General features: G+C 41.7%; 3 protein-coding genes across 8 annotated transcripts; 2 read left to right on the plus strand and 1 right to left on the minus strand.

Moving 5' to 3' along the window:
- Window positions 1–23: 23 nt before the first annotated feature.
- Window positions 24–11,223, plus strand: LOC124276630. 5 transcript variants are annotated; one of them, XM_046712291.1, is made up of 4 exons: window positions 24–337; window positions 4,285–8,846; window positions 9,082–10,316; window positions 10,427–11,223. In XM_046712291.1, the coding sequence occupies exon 2, from the start codon at window positions 4,296–4,298 to the stop codon at window positions 6,003–6,005; it is 1,710 nt and encodes a 569-aa protein (XP_046568247.1). In that variant the 5' UTR covers window positions 24–337; window positions 4,285–4,295; the 3' UTR covers window positions 6,006–8,846; window positions 9,082–10,316; window positions 10,427–11,223. The 5 variants fall into 5 exon arrangements, with proteins under 5 accessions (XP_046568247.1, XP_046568246.1, XP_046568245.1 ...); XM_046712290.1 differs by having other exon boundaries at window positions 9,082–9,198; window positions 9,238–11,223; XM_046712289.1 differs by having other exon boundaries at window positions 4,285–6,229; window positions 6,325–8,846; window positions 9,082–11,223.
- A 3,654-nt stretch (window positions 11,224–14,877) lies between these two features.
- Window positions 14,878–20,519, minus strand: LOC124276633. 2 transcript variants are annotated; one of them, XM_046712295.1, is made up of 2 exons: window positions 20,233–20,519; window positions 14,878–16,975 (listed from the first exon to the last, which is right to left on the minus strand). In XM_046712295.1, the coding sequence occupies exon 2, from the start codon at window positions 16,966–16,968 to the stop codon at window positions 15,397–15,399; it is 1,572 nt and encodes a 523-aa protein (XP_046568251.1). In that variant the 5' UTR covers window positions 16,969–16,975; window positions 20,233–20,519; the 3' UTR covers window positions 14,878–15,396. The 2 variants fall into 2 exon arrangements, with proteins under 2 accessions (XP_046568251.1, XP_046568252.1); XM_046712296.1 differs by having other exon boundaries at window positions 14,878–16,981; window positions 20,227–20,519.
- On the plus strand, window positions 19,651–20,214 carry LOC124276595 (vegetative cell wall protein gp1-like). The gene has a single exon (XM_046712242.1). The coding sequence runs from the start codon at window positions 19,651–19,653 to the stop codon at window positions 20,212–20,214; it is 564 nt and encodes a 187-aa protein (XP_046568198.1).
- Window positions 20,520–23,006: the final 2,487 nt, after the last annotated feature.

Consider the following 23,006-nt stretch of genomic DNA (forward strand, 5'->3'; position numbering starts at 1 on the left):
ACGGTGTTTGATTGGACAAAAATATATTTCCATATTCATAAACAAGTGATGTCACGTTCACGTTGTTTATAAATAACGAAAGAACACTTAAAACTTGGACCTGTTAGAAGTTTATCCGAGCAGAAGTGGAATTACACATCTGTGACATCACTTTCCATGTTAAGAATGGGATTTCGTGAGTCCAAAAGGCATTGGGTCGATCTCTTTTGTGGACTGTTCTGTTGAAATCGTTGATTTCGCAACAGGAGTGTAAAACGTAGAAGGGGACAGATCAGTTCCACTGCACACGTACACCGGACGGTGTACGGGTAAATGGAATCAAATTACTGATCAGTTGGTAAGTTATTTTTGTTTTATTTTAAAAATGACATAGAGAAAGAATGACAGAATGCTTTTATTACATTGTCAGTGAACAAAACGCTGATGTAAAATTCCACTGAGATTTGTATCTGGTTGGGTAATTTGGCTCGGCTGAACTAAGCCAGATTCAAGCGTGGCTCTTGGATGCTGACAGATTGAGTGACAAGTAAGAATACTTCAATGTTTCTCCAGTTGGGATTCTGACAGATTGAGTGTCATGTAAGCCCACTAAAAGGTTTCTTCATCTGGGATTCTGACAGATTAACTGTCATGTAAATCCACTTACAGGACTCTCCAACTGTTGACAGATCAGCATCTGGCCATAAATGATTACATGTTTATTTCTGTAAATGGGACATGAGCCCATTACTCATTATCATGATTATCATGATAATGTTGTAGTTTCATGTGAGGACATTGTATGGGGTGCCATGTAAACAACAACACAAGAGAAATACAGCTTGATTGATCAAGATGTAACGAAAACTATAATTAATGTGTCGATAGATAAGAGCTGTGACTGGGCCCTAAACTAGTCATATTCACAGGCAAGGTCCTCAGTTGTATGGATTTGTCAGGGAAATGAGCAAAGTTTTCTCCTGCATTAAATGCTTGAATACTAAATTTATAGGAATATATATCTGTGCATTACTTGATTATTAAAACTCTTTGGGAATTCTGGGTATGAAACCCCAACAAAATATGTTTGTCATAAGACACAAGATGAATTGGATGGTCAGGCTCGGTGACTTGGTGAATTGTCTGTTATCATGTACTTGAGTTCAGGCTAAAACATCATCACAGCAAAACGGCACCTGGCAAAAATGGCACCATTTGGACATAACGGAACCTCGACTTGGCGAAAACGGCTACAATCTTATGGCGAAAATGGCACCAACTAAAATCTTAGATATTTGTTATTAGATAATCAGATTGCAGAATATTTAAATGCGTCTACTCTGCCGACAGTGATTGGAAAGCCCATGTTCTAAGTGCACCAAACTGTAATTTTTCAAGCATTGATGCCTGGCTAACTGTACAATTATCCAATATACAACTACAATATATTTATACATAATGAATAGTGTTTTTCCTGATAATCGTTATTTGTAACGCCTTAAACAAATTATGATAAGTGAAACAGAATTTAAATTCAAATAATACCCTATCAATGTACATGTATCTCACTTTAATACAAATTTCAACAGGGCTCAATTTAGGAGATGTTAACCCACACTTGCACCAGGTGCAACCTAAGATAAAAACCTAGTTGCACCAGTCAAATTCCAGTTGCACTGTTTTTAATGCAATATGTAATATCAGAAATATGCTATTGAATTATGTAGATGTTTTATTCAGAAGTTTACCCACTCAAAAATTTACTTGCACCTGGTGCAAGTTAGACAAATAACTAGGTTGCACTTTGTAATATTGGGTTGCACCAGTGCAAGTAACAAAGCACTAAATCGAGCCCTGTTCACTAATCTCACTATGGCTCATCTGGACGAAGTGTTATCAAAACACTAACCCTAGTCAGCCAAATCCCACTCTGGCTATGTGGGAGACCTGTTTTGACAGACAAGTGAGAGGACACCGAATGGAAAGGGCATCCCATAGCCGATAATCTTGCAGAATGTTTAGATAGTAAATACATCTACTGTGCCGACAGTGATTGGACTATTTGTGGTGCTGTGAATGGTACAATTCATCAAAAACTATATAATGAAACTGGGTTCACTTCATTAGCCAAGACGATACAATCATAAAATGAACTTGTTTTATAAAATGAATTCAAATTTGACGCCTGAATATAATTATATTTATCGGAGCTCATACCTCGTACGAGCCATCGCTTATCACTTTATGAAACAAGAAACTCTGATAATAGAAACTACCAAATTTTACATTGTCGTATTAGATTGGGATGCAGCAACTTAAATGGGTCATAAATTTGATAGATTTATTGTCAATCATTCACGATGTTCAAATGGTCATGCGTATGAGGATGCACATCACTACTTATTTAAATGCCCAAATTATGCAGATAATTGTCATGTAAGGTACTTCTATGTCAATGGTCACAACTTGAACACTGTATTATTTAGCAATAAGAACCTATCAAACCATGTCATTACAAAAATAATCCAATCCGTTCATAAGTTTATATCACTAAGCAAACGTTTTACGTGAAAATATCAGTATGTCACAATGCTTTTCTACATTAATGTATAATAATTGTTGATGTAAATATCCTAATAAATATTGTTTAAACCAAACCAAAAGAAATAAAACATAAGTCAACGTCATACTTTGTTTTATATATGGTGCCGTTTTAGCCCAGAAATCAGTAGCCGTTTTCGCCAATATGGTGCCGTTTTCGCCAAACAAATTTGGTGCCGTTCTGCTATGGTGCCGTTTTAGCTATAACCCATGTACTTGCTGTGTAAATTGACACTCTTGTTGTTTATCAACATGATCAGTGGATTGTCTGGTCCAGACCTGATTGTTTACAGATTGCTGGAATATTGCTTAGGACAGTGTTCAACATCTAACAGTAACAAAGAAACTACATCAATAATCATGGTAGTACTTTTACAGTTGTGCCTAAATTGTTTGCATGAGAACTATAAATCAAGGTGAGCTACTGTACCATAACACAACTTTTGTGGGTTATTTTAGCCATGGCTTTATTTTATTCCTCCATTTCTGAGTTTGGTATGTTCTGTTATTGCATATTCAAACACAATATTCTGGAATGTTAGTGTTGATAAGAACTTCTATAGTGATTTATTTGTGCCTTCAAGTGTTATTGTTTAGCTGGCACATTTATAACCTGCAAGGTCTATAATCACCAAGGATAGACACAACCACTAGTTCTATAGTCAGAAAAAGTCTAGAAGGAAATGTTATTTTTTTCCCAGCAATTTTGCTAAGACACACACCACTTATCTAAACATGCTGAAAGAACTATGGATAATACATATCTAACTCCTGCTGTGAACCCAGGCCAATGAATTATTGCTTGTTTTATCAGTAACTGATGTATCTTGCCTAGCCTCAATTGTTTACCTAATTCTTCACATATCCAAAATGTAATATTGTAGCATGAAACTACAGTCCGTTTGAGTCAGAAACGGACCGATGAATTGCAAATTTTATCATTCTACAAAATTGCCACATAAATATAAATAGTACACATGTTTATCATTTACTAATACCCAACAGCTTTCTTATATTTGAAAATTTTCCGGACTCCACCAAAAAAGTTCTTAAAGAAACTATCATTCAAATTTTGACACAGTTCACTATTTGTTACGAGGGAGGAGTGCAGAGAAAGGGACAGCAAGGTGTGCGAAAGGATGGAGACGGCACAGCACAGGCTAACGAATCAATAACTTGGTGGGCACTTGTGCACATGCTTCTCTAACACCTTGCTGTAAGAAAGCTGTTGGGTATTAGTACATGATTAACATGTGTACTACTTATATTTATGTGGCAATTTTGTACAATGATAAAATGTGCAATTCATCGGTCCGTTTCTGACTCAAACGGACTGTACATGGATTTACTCATACTCATGACATGTTGGTAATGTACTAATAATGTTTTTAACAAACTGACCCGTGAAGATCCGAGTTAGAATTGATCTCCAGTAACCCATGCTTGTCGTAAAAGGCAACTAACAGGATCGGGTGGTCAGGCTCGCTGACTGGGGTGACACATGTCATCGTATCCCAATTGAGTAGATCGATGCTCATGTTGATTGTCTGGTCCAGACTCGATTATTTACAGACCACCGCCATATAGCTGGAATATTACTGAGTGTGGCGTAAAACTAAACTCATTCACTATTTAACGAACTGACTGTGGCGTAAAACTAAACTCATTCATTATTTAACGAACTGATATCTGTTTTCCTTTTAGAACCCAACAAAATGTCCACCAGCATGACCAGCAAGTACTTTACGTCTGGTGCTGCGGAGGCACAGAACATCCCTCTCCTTGAGATGATGAACCCCAACACGGCCCAGACTCTCCAGGATAGCTTCCTGTCGTGTTCGATTTGTTACGATGTTTATACGGAACCTAAGTGCCTGCCTTGTCTCCACACCTTCTGCTGTTCCTGCCTGATTTCCTACATGCAGTCGCAGGAAGTATATGGCGCCAGACGAAAAAAGGGCTTCCCATGTCCTGTTTGCAAACAGTTCATTTCCATTACAAATCATCTCGGTAGCTTTAGTGAGTGGGCAGATGAATTGAAACATAACTTTATGATACAGAATATGATTGATATGGTCATTCGGAAGTCTGACCAAGAAAGAAAGAAAAGTGAAGAGAGGACCACAGACGATGATGTTCCCCCACAGCGACCGCCGCCAAGGCCTTCAGCTCCACCACAGCGGCCGCCCCCGCCAACGCCTTCAGCTCCACCACAGCGGCTGCCTCCGCCAAGGCCTTCAGCACCACCACAGCTACCAGTGTTACCAAGGCCTTCAGCGCCACCATTATCGGTCTACTCAAACACGCCCTCTGACTCTAGATCCCTGTTTCATGGTTGGTCTAATCAATCAAACCTCAGACCACAAACTGAGAGTCCTGACTCTCCAGATCATCCCTCAAGAGCATCTTACGGTAGGCAGAACTCTACCAGTATGCCGGAGTTGAACCCAGGGTTTCACTCACCTGCAGGTCACACAAATGCTGCAGCAGCTGGTGCAGGCAGCCGGGGAACAACCCCAGGAGTTTCTGCTTCTAACACATCTGTATCCTATACAGAGACAGCGATGAGAGTAAACAAAACCTATGAAATGGCAGCAAGAAGCTGGACGGATTACAAACCTCCAAAAATTTCTGATATCTGTTGTCTCCCTAAACAAAACAGCGTGTTGGTGCTTGATTGGGGAAATCGATGCGTCAAGTTCATCAAAGATATCTTCCTGGGTCGGAATGTTACCACCAGCAACGAAGTGGTTGGACGGCCATGTTCCCTAGAACTCCTTGATAAAGTGACAGAGAGTCGTATTGTGGTCAGCGTCCTTGATAGAAAGAAGATGTACTTCCTGTCAGTACCTGACCTTGACGTTGTGAACGTCTCTGACACGATTTCTACATACCGTGGTGTCACAGTGCTAAGTCCGACCACCATCTTGGCTTCCAGTGAAGACGAACCAGCCCACTTGGACCTCCTCCGCATCAACCATCGCTGTAAGATCGTGAACTGCACCAGAATCTACAGGTGTGGATTCTTCGAAGGATCATGGAATGGTGACCTCGCTGAACCTCTCTACATCAAGGCCATGTCTGCAACACAGTTTGCAGTGTCTGACTTTCAGAGGAGAAGTCTTGTATTCTTTAAGATAGAGAATGGTAAAAAGGCAGTGAGGATGTTCACAGTAACTCCTCCAGATTACCGATGTTTCCTGCAGCCAGGTGGTTTGTGTTACCACAATGACAGCATGTACATGGTAGACTCTGAAAAACATGAAGTCCATAAGGTCTCTTTCAGTGCCGGGATCAGGTGCGAGACGATTCTCAAACAGAGGGATGGTGTGTACAGACCGTCATCTATCTGTGTTGGGCCTCGTGGAGAACTTTGCGTTACCAACTGGGAAGGGAAGGTCACCATCTTTAAACAAAGAGTGTAAAGAATAAATCTAGCCTGAGTACACGCCACCAACAGGACAATTGGAAATGTTGTATGGAGAATTGTGTGTCAGCAACTGTGAAGGGAAGGTCACCATCTTTAAAGGAAGAGTAAAAAGAAGCTGGCAAAACTGCGTGGTACCAATTTTGAAATGAAGGTCACTATCTTTATATGAAGAGTGAAAAGAAGCTAGCAAAACTGCGTGGTACCAATTGTGAAGGGAAGGTCACCATCTTTAAAGGAAGAGTGAAAAGAAGCTAGCAAGAGTACATGCCACCAACAGGTCAATTGGAACTGCGTGGTGCCAATGTGAAGGGAAGGTCACCATCTTTAAAGGAAGAGTGTAAAGAATCTAGATGATAGAGTACACCACCAACAGGACAGTTGGAAATGTGGTATGACAATATATTCGCTCACAAGTGAAATTTGCTGATGTAGTATTTAAATTAAATTAAATCTTCAGTCCTCTTTAATATGAACTGTTGAAATTTGTTGTTTTGAAAAGAGCATTTTGTCATGTATGTTCTTAAAGCTATTGGTCACAATATCTGCATATGTTACAAAGGGTTAATAATTTCCGAGCCCCGCCATGGAGTGAAAACTTTGCTTGTGGACATTGTGGAGTTTTTTAACTAAAGTCAAGCTTTGAAAAGAGCAAACTGTTTGGCTGTGACAAGACACAACATGTGACCTATGGACAATGGAATGACTTGAGGAACATAGCATGTACATTTAAAGTGAATAACCCGGCTCCATCCATGCACAAATTGTTGCTTAGCAGTAATGGCCATTAATGAAGATACAAGTGGTGTTCTGGGCATTATGTTTTCATTGTTTTGACAACAGGCTCCAGCCTTGTAATGTTTGTTATTTATTGTCCAAGTTTGAGATGTACACTTTCTTTTGTGAGTCAGATCACATGACCTATATTGGCTGTCTGTGGAGTGTGATAAATGATTGGTTGGTTTGTTTGGTGTTTAAAGCCGCGTGCACCAATATTCGAGGTATATAGCAGCGGTCAGTAAATAATCGAGTCTGGACCAGACAATCCAGTGATCAACATCATGAGCATAGATCTACACAATTGGGATGAGATGACATGTGTCAACCAAGTCAGTAAGCCTGACCACCCGATTCTGTTAGGTGCCTCTTACTACAAGCATGGGTTACTGAAGGTCAATTCTAACCCGGATCTTCATGGGTCCTATGATATATGACATCCTGTGCATAATATATTATTTATGGCCTATATTAATCCCCCAGTGGTTTGTGGTGTATGTTTAGTATCTTGTGAAGATATATATTATGTGGGCTACATTGGATTCCGTTCTTATTTCCGACACAGAAAACCTCACTTGCCCGACTAGCCAGGGTGACAGCTTCAATATTGGCTGAGCTGATAGTGTCAGTGCTGTAGCGCAGGGACTCTACCATTTAGGGTCTTGTTTTGTAATATGTATATATACATTTGTAATATATATATATACATTTGTAATATAATGTAATAATGATCACTAGATTCACGACAACTGTGATATAGAGACAATGTCGAATTTCTTTCTTTTGCCTTCAGGTTTTTGTTATTAGTATTTATAGGACCTGTTTTGTTTGTGTTTTATTATATATATATATATTGCTGTTTTAAAAGGGACTTAGCTTGGAATAACAGGCAGTCCCAGCAAATACTCAAGAAATTGTGATTACCTATTGTGTGGTAGACTTGTGTTCAGCAGGTGGAAGGGAGTTATAGTTTATGATGTGTGTGAACTGGACGCCCTTGTTGATTATAGTTTGGATTATGCAGAATGGACACCCTTGTGGAATATAGTTCTTGAAACTGCAAACTGGACACCCTTGTGGAGTATAGGTCTTGAAACTACAAACCGGACACCCTTGTGGAGTATAGGTCTTGAAACTGCAAACTGGACACCCTTGTGGAATATAGTTCTTGAAACTGCAAACTGGACACCCTTGTGGAATATAGTTCTTGAAACTGCAAACTGGACACCCTTGTGGAGTATAGGTCTTGAAACTGCAAACCAGACACCCTTGTGGAGTATAGTTCTTGAAACTGCAAACTGGACACCCTTGTGGAGTATAGGTCTTGAAACTGCAAACTGGACACCCTTGTGGAATATAGTTCTTGAAACTGCAAACTGGACACCCTTGTGGAATATAGTTCTTGAAACTGCAAACTAGACACCCTTGTGGAATATAGTTCTTGAAACTGCAAACTGGACACCCTTGTGGAGTATAGGTCTTGAAACTGCAAACTGGACACCCTTGTTGAGTATAGGTCTTGAAACTGCAAACTGGACACCCTTGTGGAATATAGTTCTTGAAACTGCAAACTGGACACTCTTGTGGAGTATAGGTCTTGAAACTGCAAACTGGACACCCTTGTTGAGTATAGGTTTTGAAACTGCAAACTGGACACCCTTGTGGAATATAGTTCTTGAAACTGCGAACTTGACACCCTTGTGGAGTATAGGTCTTGAAACTACAAACCAGACACCCTTGTGGAGTATAGTGCTTGAAACTGCAAACTGGACACCCTTGTGGAGTATAGTTCTTGAAACTGCAAACCGGACACCCTTGTGGAGTATAGGTCTTCAAACTGCAAACCGAACACCCTTGTGGAGTATAGTTCTTGAAACTGCAAACTGGACACCCTTGTGGAATATAGTTCTTGAAACTGCAAACTGGACACCCTTGTGGAATATAGTTCTTGAAACTGCAAACTGGACACCCTTGTGGAATATAGTTCTTGAAACTGCAAACCAGACACCCTTGTGGAGTATAGTTCTTGAAACTGCAAACCGGACACCCTTGTGGAGTATAGGTCTTGAAACTGCAAACTGGACACCCTTGTGGAATATAGTTCTTGAAACTGCAAATTTGACACTCTTGTGGAGTATAGGGTCTTGAAACTGCAAACTGGACACCCTTGTTGAATATAGGTCTTGAAACTGCAAACTGGACACCCTTGTGGAATATAGGTCTTGAAACTGCAAACTGGACACCCTTGTGGAATATAGTTCTTGAAACTGCGAACTTGACACGCTTGTGGAGTATAGGTCTTGAAACTACAAACCAGACACCCTTGTGGAGTATAGTGCTTGAAACTGCAAACTGGACACCCTTGTGGAGTATAGTTCTTGAAACTGCAAACCGGACACCCTTGTGGAGTATAGGTCTTCAAACTGCAAACCGAACACCCTTGTGGAGTATAGTTCTTGAAACTATGCAAACTGGACACCCTTCTGGGTTTTAGTTTTTGGTCGGTGCAAACTAAACACCCTTAAGGGTTATAGATCATGAACTGGGCAACTATTTATCCTACAAATTATGGGTATTCTCTGTGCAAACATATATCTGGACTAAAGTCTACCCTTGTGCAAAATGTACACTCATGTGTAGTGTGAATCTGTGATTAGTGCAAACCAACACCAGTACAGTCTGTCCAAACTGAACACTCCCCTGGATTAAAACAAGCGCTGTTGTGGACGGTTTTGTCAAGTCATTGTACAAGGATGGACCTTGTGACTTATGAGTAGTTGTACAAATACATGTTGTATGTTTAGTAGGAAGTTCCCCGTATTTTAGCCTTGTATGTAGCAATACCTTGTACATGTTACACTGTATTTCATGTTATGCAACCACTTTGTGTCACAAGAGAAACCGAATCTGTATCATGTTGATAACTTTCCTGTCATGCAGACCCAACAAGCTCAAGTGTCTGCAGTTTTTATTTTCTAACTTGCCTTACGACCCACAAGTGACATGTTTTCATGCTATGAATGGGTATTAGTATTACTTCAGATTTCTTTTACTGTGTCTTGTTTTTATATTGTGCTATGTTTAATCCATATTAGCTGATTTTGTATGACTAGCATGCGTGACTTTGGAGTTTGTTTGCCTTTTCAACTACATGGTTGAATGAGACTAGTGATCTCTACAAGCTCAAATGATATTTTGTTAGCCAATTTAATCCCGTTTACGGCTATTTGATTTCCTGTATAAGCCATTATAATCAGTGCCAGTCCTGAAGACACAGTATAATCCTACATCACCCTGTATAAACCTCTATGAGTCTGACATTTGTCAGTCAGCAACACTACAAGCCACCATGACCCTTAGCTAAGATTTCTCTTTTAAAGATGACCATGACCTTTGTCAATCTAGTTGACTCTGTATAGGTCACCATGACCTTTGTCAGTCTATATCACTCTGTATGGGCACATCACCTTTGTCAATCTGAATGACTCTGTATGGGCATATCACCTTTGTCAGCATCAGTGACTCTGTAGAGGTCATGACCTTTGTCAGTCCAGATGACTCTGTACGGGCAGATGACCTTTGTCAGTCTAGATGACTCTGTATGGGCAGATGACCTTTGTCAGTCTAGATGACTCTGTATAGGTCACCATGACCTTTGTCAGTCCAGATGACTCTGTATGGGCAGATGACCTTTGTCAGTCTAGATGACTCTGTACGGGCAAATGACCTTTGTCAGTCCAGATGACACTGTATAGGCCTCCATGACCTTTGTCAGTCTAAACATTGCCCTATGCAATAAACAGGAAGTTATTATTCATAATGTTGTATTACTTCCAGAATGTGGATCAAACAATGACACTTGTCAGACTAGATGACTCTGTATAAGCCCAATTTCCTATGTTATGTTTTGTTATGTTATGCATAATTCCAAATGACCTTATGTATATCATGACCACTTGACCATCCAGATGATCCTGTACAAGCCCATATGACTGTCAATCTGGAAGACCTTGTGTCAGCCATAATGGTTGTATATATTTGCTCAACAGTTTGGATGTCAACCCAAATCAACCTGTTTGAGTTATAAAGACTTTGTTGTTTTAAAATGAACAAATATGAGCCCATTGTCATTGACAGATTTACAACTGTTTTGTAGTTTTGATTTCTATATAGGTTGAAAATATGTGAAACTGGTTAATATTTATGTCCTCTGGTGTTCTCTACCTGGAAAATGAAAAAGACTGTGCATATCCATTTAGAAGTAGTCAGAAAAAAGTAGTCAGTCTTTTTATAATGTAACAATCTGCATTAGTACATCTACCGAGGGTGTCATTTTTTTTATGTGTTTCACATAGCCACCAAATTCCGAACATTGGTCGGTCAGTCAGTCGTGAAAAAGCAAAAAACAAAAAAAGTTAATAAAGACAAAATTATCTGAATAATGTTCTTGATTCTCGTTTATTGTACATTTTACACATTCTCACATTCTTTAAACTTGTGGCAGCTACTGATTAAAAGATACACATTTTATATGATGAGGCGGTAGGTTTTAGGTTCGAGTCTGCAGTGTGTGAATGAAAAAAAAAAAGAAGTTTTTTGTGGGGGGGTCGGCAATAAAATTAGAAGGGTCATTCTGGCGATGAGAAACACAGAAAATATAAACGCTGCCCTTACAGTGCTACTCTTTACACCATGCAAGTGCTACATATACACCATGAAAAGGTAAATAAAGAAATTCTATTCTATAAAAAGTGTCCTTGTTATTACTTCGTCTCTGAAGTGGAAAATATTCCAGTGGACAACCAGAAACCGAAATCTTTGAAGAAATGGAAATGTTTGTACTTTGGTAAGCTGACACTGTCCTCATTCCTTACAGGCAATCCAGTCATCTAAGGCATTACAAGTCACTGATAAGAGTTGTGGCCCTTAGTTACGACAGGATTTCATGCCTTTGAATCCCAAGTTTGCGCTGTATACACTCAGGATCTGATATGATTATTTGTTTGGAAAAGAATGTCTTCCCACTGTAATATGTATTACTATTGATTCCAGCAATGCAAAAAAATGTTACAAGGGATATATTATTTTGAGTTTCTAGCTACAGGTTTACCCAGGAGTATGAGGAGAAGAAGAAAAAACAAATATTTCAAATATAGGTTTCTGGGCCATGGTAGAACATTTTCCCAGACTTCCATTGCTTGTCGTCAGAGGCGAATATATCAGTTGTAAGAGGTACATATATTAGTGAACATATTAGTCATAAGACGTGAGTATACTAGTTGTAAGAGTTGAATATATTATTTCGTAACAGATGGATATATTTGGAATGTATTAGTCATAACACGTGAATATATATATTTGTTGTAAGAGGTGTACATATTAGTTGTACGAGGTGAATATATTTAAGAAATACAGTTCGCGCTGCCCCCCATATATAGTGTTATAAAGTACACTTTTGTCCTGAATTATAACGTTAGACCACTTTATTACACATATGGTGAAACATAACCAGTGTAATATGACGGTATTAAACAATTGAAAGTGACGTCAATGAAGTGGGCCGTCACACTTTCTTACTGTGTTTTACTGCACAAATGTACATGAATAAAATGAATGATAAAGAAATTATTACTCTCGAGCAAGTGTGTCATGACTTATACGAAACTCGTGCAAAATTATGTTTGTAGAGCGAACTGTATTTCGTAAACAACTTACAACTAATACGTACACCCCTTACAACAAACATATTCACCTCTTATGACTATGCGTATGACGTCGGTTACCAAGGGTACGTTTGATAAAGAAGGGGCAGACGAGAATGGCGTAGTGACGTCAATACAGTGTTATCGCCTGATATAGTACTGTCGGCACCTTTGATCTTTGAACGAAGCATCTTAGAACTAAGAGTGAGTGTGTTTAGTTTTACGCCGCACTCTGCAATATTCCAGCTATATGGCGGGGGCCTGTTAATAATCGAGTCTGGACCAGACAATCAAGTGATCAACAGCATGAGCATCGATCTGCGCAATCGGGAACCGATGACATGTGTCAACCAAGTCAGCGAGCCTGACCACCCGATCCCGTTAGTCGCCTCTTACGACAAGCATAGTCGCCTATTGTGGCAAGCATGGGTTGCTGAAGACTTATTCTACCCCGGAACTTCATGGGTCTGGAATTAAGAAATACAGATCGCTCTACCACCATATATAGTGTAATAAAGCACACTTTCGCCATGAACTTTTATAGTTAAATAGTTGCCAAATTTAATACTTCCCGACGAAAAGTCGAAGGCAGAAAACAACCGAAATTAACAATCCTCGTTTAGGGCTTACTGACGGTCGGTTCTGTTGACGCGTCTTGTACGTTAAGGTGCACTTTACCAGAAAATAAAGGATAAACAGTTTGTTGACGGTTTACATTCGGGTTAAATTTCTTCTCTAAATTATTTTAATTACATCTGTGATAAACGTAAACTATGTAGGGCAATATGGCCGTCGCATTTCTACTACGTACCACCAACGTAAGTTTAGATCAGTACATCCAGATGAAACTGACTAGACAGGAGGCATTCCACGGATGCATTGTGGGAATGAAAACACTGTGAACGTTGTCGCGTCGCTGTTTAATATGTGAGTCGACCTGAGACATTATATCCGTCGAAAAGCATAAACGTAATGTTTCTACCAGCGATGTTAGTCCAGACAAAATCACTAGTTTGTCTTGTCAAAGCTTAATTCATTTAGTAGTGAGTGAGTTTAGTTTTACGCCGCCTTTGGCAATATTCCAGCAATATCATGGCGAGGGACACCAGAAATGGGCTTCACACATTGTACACACTGTTGGAATCGAACCCGGGTCTTCGGCGTGACGCTCAAACGCTTTAACCACTAGGCTACCCCACCGCCCAATTCATTCAGTAGCTCTAAATCATTTTGAGGACATGTGTGACACCTTACTCTATGGCTGAGCAGGGCCGAGGTCTGCCTCTCAGCTGTGCCAGAAACAGGTGATTGTGGGTTCGAATCCAGCCTTTATTATGTCTCTATGTTTGTCAGCACCACGGTTGTGCTCGCGGTTGGTAAACTGATACCTTTAGGGGTGCTCTCTTGTTACTGCAATGTCAAGTAGGCATGTTCATAAGAAGCCGACTAGTGGGAAGAAGCGACTAGTGGGATCAGGTTGTCAGGCTCGCTGACTTGGTTGACACATGTCATCGTATCCCAGTATTGCTTGTTTTGAGAGGCGACTAATTGGATCAGGTGGTCAGGCTCGCTGACTTGGTTGACACATGTCATCGTATCCCAGCATTGCTTGTTGTAAGAGGCGACTAATGGGATCAGGCGGTCAGGCTCGCTGACTCGGTTGACACGTGTCATCGTATCGATCGATGCTCATGCTGTTGATCACTGGATTATTTACATACCTTTGCCTTATAACTGGAATATTACTGTGAGTGCGGCGTTAAACAACAAACAAACAAATTGTTGTTTAACGCAATTGTCCAGCTCTATGACGGTGGTCTGTAAATACCTGATTCTGGACCAGACAATCCGGTGATTGACAACACACAAACACACAAGCTGGCGTCTAGTGTTCCAACTATGGACTACTGATCAAAGCAGTTCAACGGTTGCACATCTACAAGGATCTATCTTCTGGGCATTTACCAAATATACCCTTACCACACCATATGCCACACTTCGACAGTTCCCGTGAAGATCCGGGTTAGATTTGTCATAAGAGGCGACTAACAGGATCGGGTGGTCAGCCTCGCTGACTTGGTTGACACATGTCATCATATCCCAATTGTGTAGATCGATGCTCATGATGCTGATCACTGGAGACTCGATTATCTACAGACCGTCCATATAGCTGCGGCGTTAAACAACAAACCAGCCAACCAACTACAGTTGTTTAGGTGCAGCTATCCAGCCGCCTTGCGTGAAGGTCACACATCCATCAACAACCTTTGACAAGGCATATCACCAAGAACGCAATGGAATGGCTACTTTCTCAGAGAAGATGTTTGGAAACAACATTCAGTATCACATAGGAATTCACTGAAATACCCTTAATAAAAACAAAACCTGTTGTACCATGAGAGGTTTTAATAACGAATTATGTAGTACAACATACCCATGGAGGCTAATTTATGAAAGACTGTGCAACCAATCAGGTCTTTCACGAGACTAAAGCTAAGTCTCTGAAATATGCAAAAATATGAGGTTGCTAAAAGCAAACAACTACATTTAATTTAATTAATATCACAGCGGGAGACACCAGAAATGGGTTCCACACATTGTACCCATGTGGGGAATCGAACCCTGGTCTTCGGCGTGACGAGCGAACGCTTAAACCACTAGGCTACCCCACCGCGCCCCTCATTCAGGAAATCTTGACTTGCTTCATATAGGACAATAGTATGAACGGCAACGTCGGACAACAATTAGTTTCAATAATTTGCCGAAACATATTGCACTGTGCGTAAAAAGCAAAATAGCAGTGGTAATGATATGCATGGATCACTGAAAATCTGTGATGACACCAGGTGTTCGTGAAAACGGTAAGCATGTCCGTACCGGAAGTATAGGTGACGAGACATAGCAGTTGACTTACGCCGAGGTCTCACGGGGCCTTTGTCTGAACAAGGAGATACCCCCTTCCCAGTCAACCACACACAGGGCACCATTTGGGCCTAAGCACACCGAGGATGGTTTTTTAATTCCATGGCTCTGACAAAGGACCTTTTCACATATTATTGTGTCCCCGGGAAATATCTGATACACCGCATTGCCACCGTAGTCAACCACGTAGAAGCTGCCGGCACCAACGTTACAGCACATCCCACCAAGACTCCGAAACTTCCGGTCACGTGTTGGTGCGAGGGAGAAGAATTTCTTGCCGACTTTTGTTCCATACTCTGTTTCTATATGAAATCCGATCAGGCTCTTTTTTGCTGAATCTGAGACCACGAACGTGTCTTCCGTTAAGGCACAAATGTGATTTGGTCTTAAGATCGTCCTGCAAAGCCTGTCCTTTGTAACCAGAAACTTGTGGGATAACACGTCCAAGAAAACATGTTCAATCTCAATCTGATCTATTCTAGCTGGTTCTGCTGAAGTTCCTGTTAGAAGAGTGTTGGGTGCCGACATCGAGACACTCTCATAGTTACGCTGAGTCTTTAAGACTTTCAGGATGCTTAATCCAGGGATCGAAATGAAGAATATTTGACACTTATGCTGGAGATTGACTACGATACAGTCTTCTGTTTCATTCAACAGGGCAACAGAGCATGGTCTGCCTTTAACCTTGACCTTGGTGGAGTCTCTATTGCCTATGAAATAACTGCTGAAAAGTACAACTGAATTATTGTTGTAGTCCGTCAAAACGATAGTTTTTGCTTTGGGAAGAAAACATACATCTGAGAAGCTGCTATTATCATAGAGTCTCGTGTAGGTGTCCACTCTCAGCATTGTGAATGCATCTACATATAAAACAGGTTCCTCGCCCCTGGTTAAGTCATTCGAACTGGAGCTCCTTGCGTTCATGGGATTCCCGGAGACGGTATGCAAGGCTGATACATCAAAAACACTAGTGGACGGACGGAGACCTTCACCTTGGTGTGCTAAATAACCGGATGAGCTGTTGCTTTGACCAAACGGTGAGCTGTAACTGCCCTGCTCAGTTGGTGGGTCATACTCCGACAGTGGTGGAGCTGAAGGAGATGGTCTTTGAGGAACCGTTGGGGTGTACGGCTGAACAGCCTCTACTGAAGGTCTGATTCCGGCCAATGGAGTAGGGGTGTTTGGTTTCGTCTTAGGATGAAGGCAGTCGATCATATTCTGAATAAGGAAGTTCTTCTGAAACTCTTCAACCCATTCGTCTAAAGGCTTCACCCATTTTTTCACAAAGTGAAACTGTTTGCACATTGGACAAGGAAAGCCCTTCTTCCTCCGCATTTGAGAAGGTTCCTGGGATCGTATGTAGGAGTCTAGACAATGATGGCAGTAGCTGTGGAGACACGGCAGGCATCTGGGCTGACTGTACATCTCGTAACAAATCGGACATGTTAGAAACCTATCGTCTATACTCTTAGTAAATGGGGAGGGAGGAGTATCAGTAGAGCTGCCTGACTGAGCCTGTTGACTTGCTGCATATGTGTTGAGTTTCAATGGATTGGCCATGTTGTCTCTGTAAACATAACATAATAGTGGCAGCATTATCTGCTTAGTATTGTGATAAGATGAGCGCGTCTTGCACCGCCTTTTATTAATATTCTAGCAATATCACAAATATTCCATAAATGGGCTTCACACACTACCCTTTTGAGAATCGAACTCGCGCCTTCAACGTGACGAGCAAACGACTAGGCAACGCCAATGTAGCTATGGAAATTGAGAGAGTAAGTGGGTTTAGTTTTACGTCGCTTTTAGCAATATTCCAGCAATATCACGACCGGGGACGCCAGAAATGGGTTCCACAATTTGTACTCATGTGGGAATCGAACCTGGGTCTCGACGTGACGATCAAACGCTTTAACCACTGGACTACCCCACCGCCCCAGCTATGGAAAGACAACGCAGGATAGGACACCTGGAGGAAGTTGAGCATGTTTCAGCTCAGTTCTTGTTTGCTGTGTTCTTGATACCAGGAGGACCCGGGTGATCCCGTGAAGATCCGGGTGATCCCGTGAAGATCCGGGTGATCCCGTGAAGATCCGGGTTAGAATTGACCTTCAGTAACCCATGTTTGTAGTAAGAGGCACCTAACGGGATCGGGTGGTCAGGCTCGCTGATTTGGTTGACACATGTCATCGGTTCCCAAATGCGTAGATCGATGTTCATGTTGTTGATCACTGGATTGTGTGGTCCAGACTCGATTATTTACAGACCGCCGCCATATAGCTGGAATATTGCTGAGTGCGGTGTAAAACTAAACTCACTCATTCTCGGCCGCATAATAGAACTATATTTTAGAATCTTCGGGATAAAGTCTGACATACAGCGCGGCTAAAGTATGCTTGTAAAAGAAGTGTGAACATGAAGTTAGTGTATGATTTTGGAAACGGGAGTAACGACAAATACTCAACACGCTTATCAATCGTTTAGACAGTTAGGCAATAGATAGATTTGTTTTTATCAACTCAAACAGAAATAGATCTTACACCAACCACAGCTGGAGAACCTGATTGAGCAGTTCTGAGTTATAAATACGTAGAGAAGTATGGAATGTTTGTTTCGTATGGAATCCTTTAAGGGACATTGTCGCGTTGTCGCCCTAAAAAAAAAGTGCCAAAATCAACTAAAGTGATTATGTCACATTGTCGCGTTGTCGCGCATTTTAAGGCTTTTTTTACACATCTTAGATCGGGCGACAACGGAACATATTTTTACCTTCAACATTTTCGCTATGTCGCATTGTCGCCCTTTGGATGAATAAAAAATATTATTCAAAGTGCCACATTGCGACAAATGGCCAAAATGTCGCGTTGTCGCAGTGTCGCACTATGGTTTATTTTAACACATGTAGGATTCCATAGTTTCGTACGGTAAACAGGACATATATAGAGGATATTATATGAGTGCCCATGTCATACTTTGTTTACGACACGAGTGCCTTAATGTTGGTATTTCCCGAGCGAGGGCGAGGGATATACCGATATTTAGGCACGAGCCCTGTCATTTGAGGAGAGTGTCAAAAGAAACGCAAACTCTGCTAGTATGATATGGGCACGAATATAATATTCTGTTTATTACCGAAGTCGTCAAATTGAGGAAAAAACAACCAAATCTACTTTCAAACAAAGGCTGGCTACCCGCCGTCGCCGCATGTAGAATGCAAAGTCACAGAAGAAACGTGCCGTCATAGCCTTGTTCATGACGTCACGTCACCATGACAAAATGATATTTTGCCCTAGTTCATCGTAGGAAAAATATGAACACCGATATGTTCGCCCTCGTAAGTAATAAATATATTTATTATACAGGTAGTATTTTTCCTGTACCACGATTGGTCAAAAGACCGTCACATGATTGACTACAAAACACGATATTGACTTGAGTTTTCTGATAAATTACGATATTGACTTGGGTTACTAAAAATAGACAAGGAATCCCGTACGAAGGGGCTTCCCCCGCTTTTCAGCCAATCAGATCACTCGGATAGATGGCACAGTGTGTGCATTAAAAGTTTATGTTAAAACCCGTTTCTCTTTCATTATATAATATAACAATTATAGACTCTTGTAGAGGTCGATATCGTTTTTATTGACCTGAGAAAAACAATATTTTACTCAGCTCAATAAATATTGTTTTATTCAGACCAATAAAACCGATATCGACCTCTACAAGAGTCTATAATTGTATAATATTATATATATATAATGGGATGGGGTTATAACACAGAACCTTTAGTGGGGTAAGCATACAAGTACACAATGTCGTGAGTAGAGGCCCTATTCATATCACATAATGTAAAGCGATCAGCTGTCACGTTTGTTGACAGAGGGACAATGGGGAAATGTTAAAGCGTTCGCTCGTCATGCTGAGGCCATCGTTCGATTCCCCACAATGTGTGAAGCCCATTTCTGGTGTCCCCCGCCGCGATATAGCTGGAATATTGCTAAAAGCGGCGTAAAACTAACTCACTCACCCGTTCTATAGGGAAACCTCTATGTAAACGGGTTATGAAAGTGAGAGAAGGGTGTCTGTGGAAGTAGGTTCGTATAAGTGAATGGTTCTTACTAAACGTGGTTTCTGCAAGATGGTAAAATTTGCAAGATGTTTTCCGATTATGATACCATTTTTATCAATATTCAGACATATAAGCAGATTCCCTTATGCCATCTTTTTACGATATGCTCTGCAATGCTTGAGTCTTCACTTGGACCACTCGCCGCAAATAGCTGGAAGATTGCTGATGCGGCCCCTTCCTCTTCTCTCATCCCGTTCCCCACCCCTCCTCACCCACCCACCCAGTCTCACCCACCCGTGTCTCCCCTTCCTCATTCTTCCACCCCGTCCCTCCCACCCCTTCCTCACCCACCCATCCAGTCTCACCCTCTCCCTGTCTCCCCCTTCCTCCATCCCATCCCTCCCCAGCCCCTTCCTCACCCACCCTTCCTCATTCCTCCACCCCGTCCTCACCCACCCACCCAGTCTCACCCATCCTTCTCCCTTCCTCATACCTCCACCTCGTCCCTCCCACCCCTTCGTCACCCCCACCCCACCCTCACCCCCTGTTTCCCCTTCCTAACTACCCTCCTGTCTCCCCACCCTTCCTCCCCATGCAGTCTCACCCACCCCTTCTTCACCCCTGTCTACCCTTCCTCACCCCCTCCTACCACCTCACCCCCTCTCCCCTCTCCGCCACGCCCCACCACCTTTGATCTTAAGCCACCACCCGACCCCACATCATTTAGTACCCTGTAGGTCTTACCCTTCTCTTACCTTCAGAGATAAACCTATATCTGTACGTAGAACTGCTCTGACAAGCGAAACATCCCTACATCACACACTATGCGCCGTCGATCGTGTTTGCTGCAGTCCAATAATGGCTATATATTTATCCGCTTCAGTTACCTGCACAGTCTATTGTAACTGTCACTGAGTCATGTTCAGTCTTGCTTAATCCATGCATTTGATGGTTGTGAAATAACATGGGCGTCCAATATATATTTAGATATATATATACTGGAATATTTCATGATGCGACACCCGAAAACGGGTTATCAGCAAGACTTCAGCCTTGATGTCGGCGAGGTACGAGAAACTGGGTCAAAGGTCAATAAAGCTATGGCAACGATTTGTTGATTGACATTGGATCGAAGGTGAAGGTCGAGAATGTTTTGTCTCGGGTGTTTGGAAATGTACACGACATTTGATACGTATATGGCGCACAAGTCGTGGTGGTAGTCTATATTTAGCAACGTATGTAGCCTGTATATGCTGTTTACTTTACGGCTACTTCAGGTTGGGGTGTATTCTTATCACTGATGTAAGACCGGTCCCCGGTCAGTGACAGGTTGACCTCAGGTGGTCTAAGGTTGGCCTCAGGTCTAAGAGTAAGCGAGGTGGAGGCCACCGCCCAAGTTTATGCATAAGGTGAGTGAACCCCACTCCCGTGAGTCATGTACAAGGTCTGTGAACCCCACTCTACCCCTTCCAATAATTATTAAAACTATTTTTTTAACATCTACATGTACAGTACTGCTGACCACCCACTTTCCCCCAACATCCCCAGAACTAATTGGATGATCCCCCCTTAAAATCACCACCAAACACCTCTTCTTGTATGAGTGAGTACTGTTTTACTCCACTTTTAGCAATATTCCAGCAATATCACGACGGGGGACACCAGAAAGGGCTTCACACATTGTACCCATGTGGGAATCGAAATCTGGACTTCGGCGTGACGAGCGACCGCTTTAACCACTAGGCTACCCCACCGCCCCAGATTCCTTTATGACGGTCTTGTGATACTTATGAGGGTATTTAAGGAGACATTTACATCCAGCGTCGGTGACATATAGCTAAGTTCATCCACTTATCAGCGTCAGTAGGTTTATAACATATGGTATCAGAGAGCTGAAGGTTCAGTGATATTTGACCCGCAGTGTTCCGACGATAGTAAAGCTGGCCACGCCTGTCATCATCCTTGAACTGAATGGCGCGGTACTCCCTAACACACATACAGTAGTATCTGTCGGTAATTAACGGTAATTAACTGTAGTCAAAAGTTGACTAATCCAGACTGCTTTATAATCCGGACAAATGACTGTATTGTGTCATAGGTGAGGTGAGGTGAAATTGGGTTTAACGTCGTGCTTGAGAATATTTCGCTCATATGACGACGTGCATGCGTGTGTATGTGTAGGTGCGGCTGCTTGTACTAGCCCAGACTTAAGCTGGTTTTATAGTGCTAGCCCACTGAGATACCATGCCGCAGTGAAGCATGAATACCCCACCCAGACACATTATACCGACTCCGAGCCGACCAGTCCTTGTTGTACCCCATTAATGCCGAGCGCCAGGCAGGGACCAACAAGTACCATATTTTAACGTCTTTTGGTATGACGCGGTCGGGGATCGAACCTGCGACCTTCCGCTCTCCGGGCGGACGCGTATTGTGTTATATGACATACGCGAAGAATCCCCTAACAACAACCGTGACAAGAAATAATGCACCAACGTTTGATGGCAGCAAAACTGAAACAAACAAGAAAATTTTTTTTAGATGGTGATCTAATTTATGTAAGGGCAACATTTTTTATTGCTGTGTTCTTCATCCCCCGACTGTAAATTGGACACCAATCCGATAAGGAAAAATCATATTTTTTCTCTGCCGACTCGAACTCGCTCTACAGACTGTTCCTTCAGTTGCTGCCCCCCTGTGTCACTGCTGGGGTAAAGGCTGCAGGTAGAGGAAAGGTGCAAATTAATCAGAAAGCCAAGTGCTAGGTTTTATTCATCCTCGATAATCTCCATGGTATACGTTACGATGACTCTCCACTATACCCTGGATGCATCCACGGCTTGGCCCGATAATTATATTACCTCCCTTTGCTGGCTCCGCATTCTCACATTAGCCAATCAGCTAAGCCGCCGTTACATCCGAGCTTTGCCAGTGTCAACATAGCAGTCGCAGTCGTGAAGGTCGTGGATGCATCCAGGGTATAGTGGAGAGTGATCGTAAGGTATACCTTGGAGATTATCGAGGAAGGGTTTTATTATTCTTCTTTCTTACATTTCATTTATTAATACAGTATCGTGCATTAAAGAATAAAATAAAAAAAATGACCGAGGTATCTAACATTGTGACTTAAGAAATACAGTTCGCTCTACCACCATGTATAGTGAAATAAAGCACACTTTCGCCCTGAACTATTATAGTTAAAGTACGAGGACGCAAGATGCCAAATTTAATACTTTCTAAGGATAATTACGATTAACTTAATGCAGAAAACAAACGACGGTGTCGGTGACCTAAATTAAGAATCCTCGCACAGGGCTAACTGACGCGCTGTTCTATTGATGTGTCTACCCCCTTACGTTAAGACGAACGTTACCAGAAAAACAACAAATAATAACAGTTTGAACCCCTGACACCCCTGTCAAGCGACATTCCACGATTGCATTGTGGGAATGTAAACATTGCGAACGTTACCGTGTCGCTGAAAACTTGTGAGTCGAATTGAGACATTTTAACCGTCGTAAAACATAAA

This window comes from Haliotis rubra, unplaced genomic scaffold (assembly GCF_003918875.1).
Source record: "Haliotis rubra isolate DU_JTF1 unplaced genomic scaffold, ASM391887v1 Scf210, whole genome shotgun sequence".
Lineage (NCBI taxonomy): Eukaryota > Metazoa > Mollusca > Gastropoda > Lepetellida > Haliotidae > Haliotis > Haliotis rubra.

Excerpts from the sequence above, each read along its gene's own strand:
- LOC124276630 (XM_046712287.1), top strand. The coding sequence starts at position 4,296 with ATGTCCACCAGCATGACCAGCAAGTACTTTACGTCTGGTGCTGCGGAG.
- LOC124276633 (XM_046712295.1), bottom strand. The coding sequence starts at position 16,968 with ATGGCCAATCCATTGAAACTCAACACATATGCAGCAAGTCAACAGGCT.
- LOC124276595 (XM_046712242.1), top strand. The coding sequence starts at position 19,651 with ATGCTTGAGTCTTCACTTGGACCACTCGCCGCAAATAGCTGGAAGATT.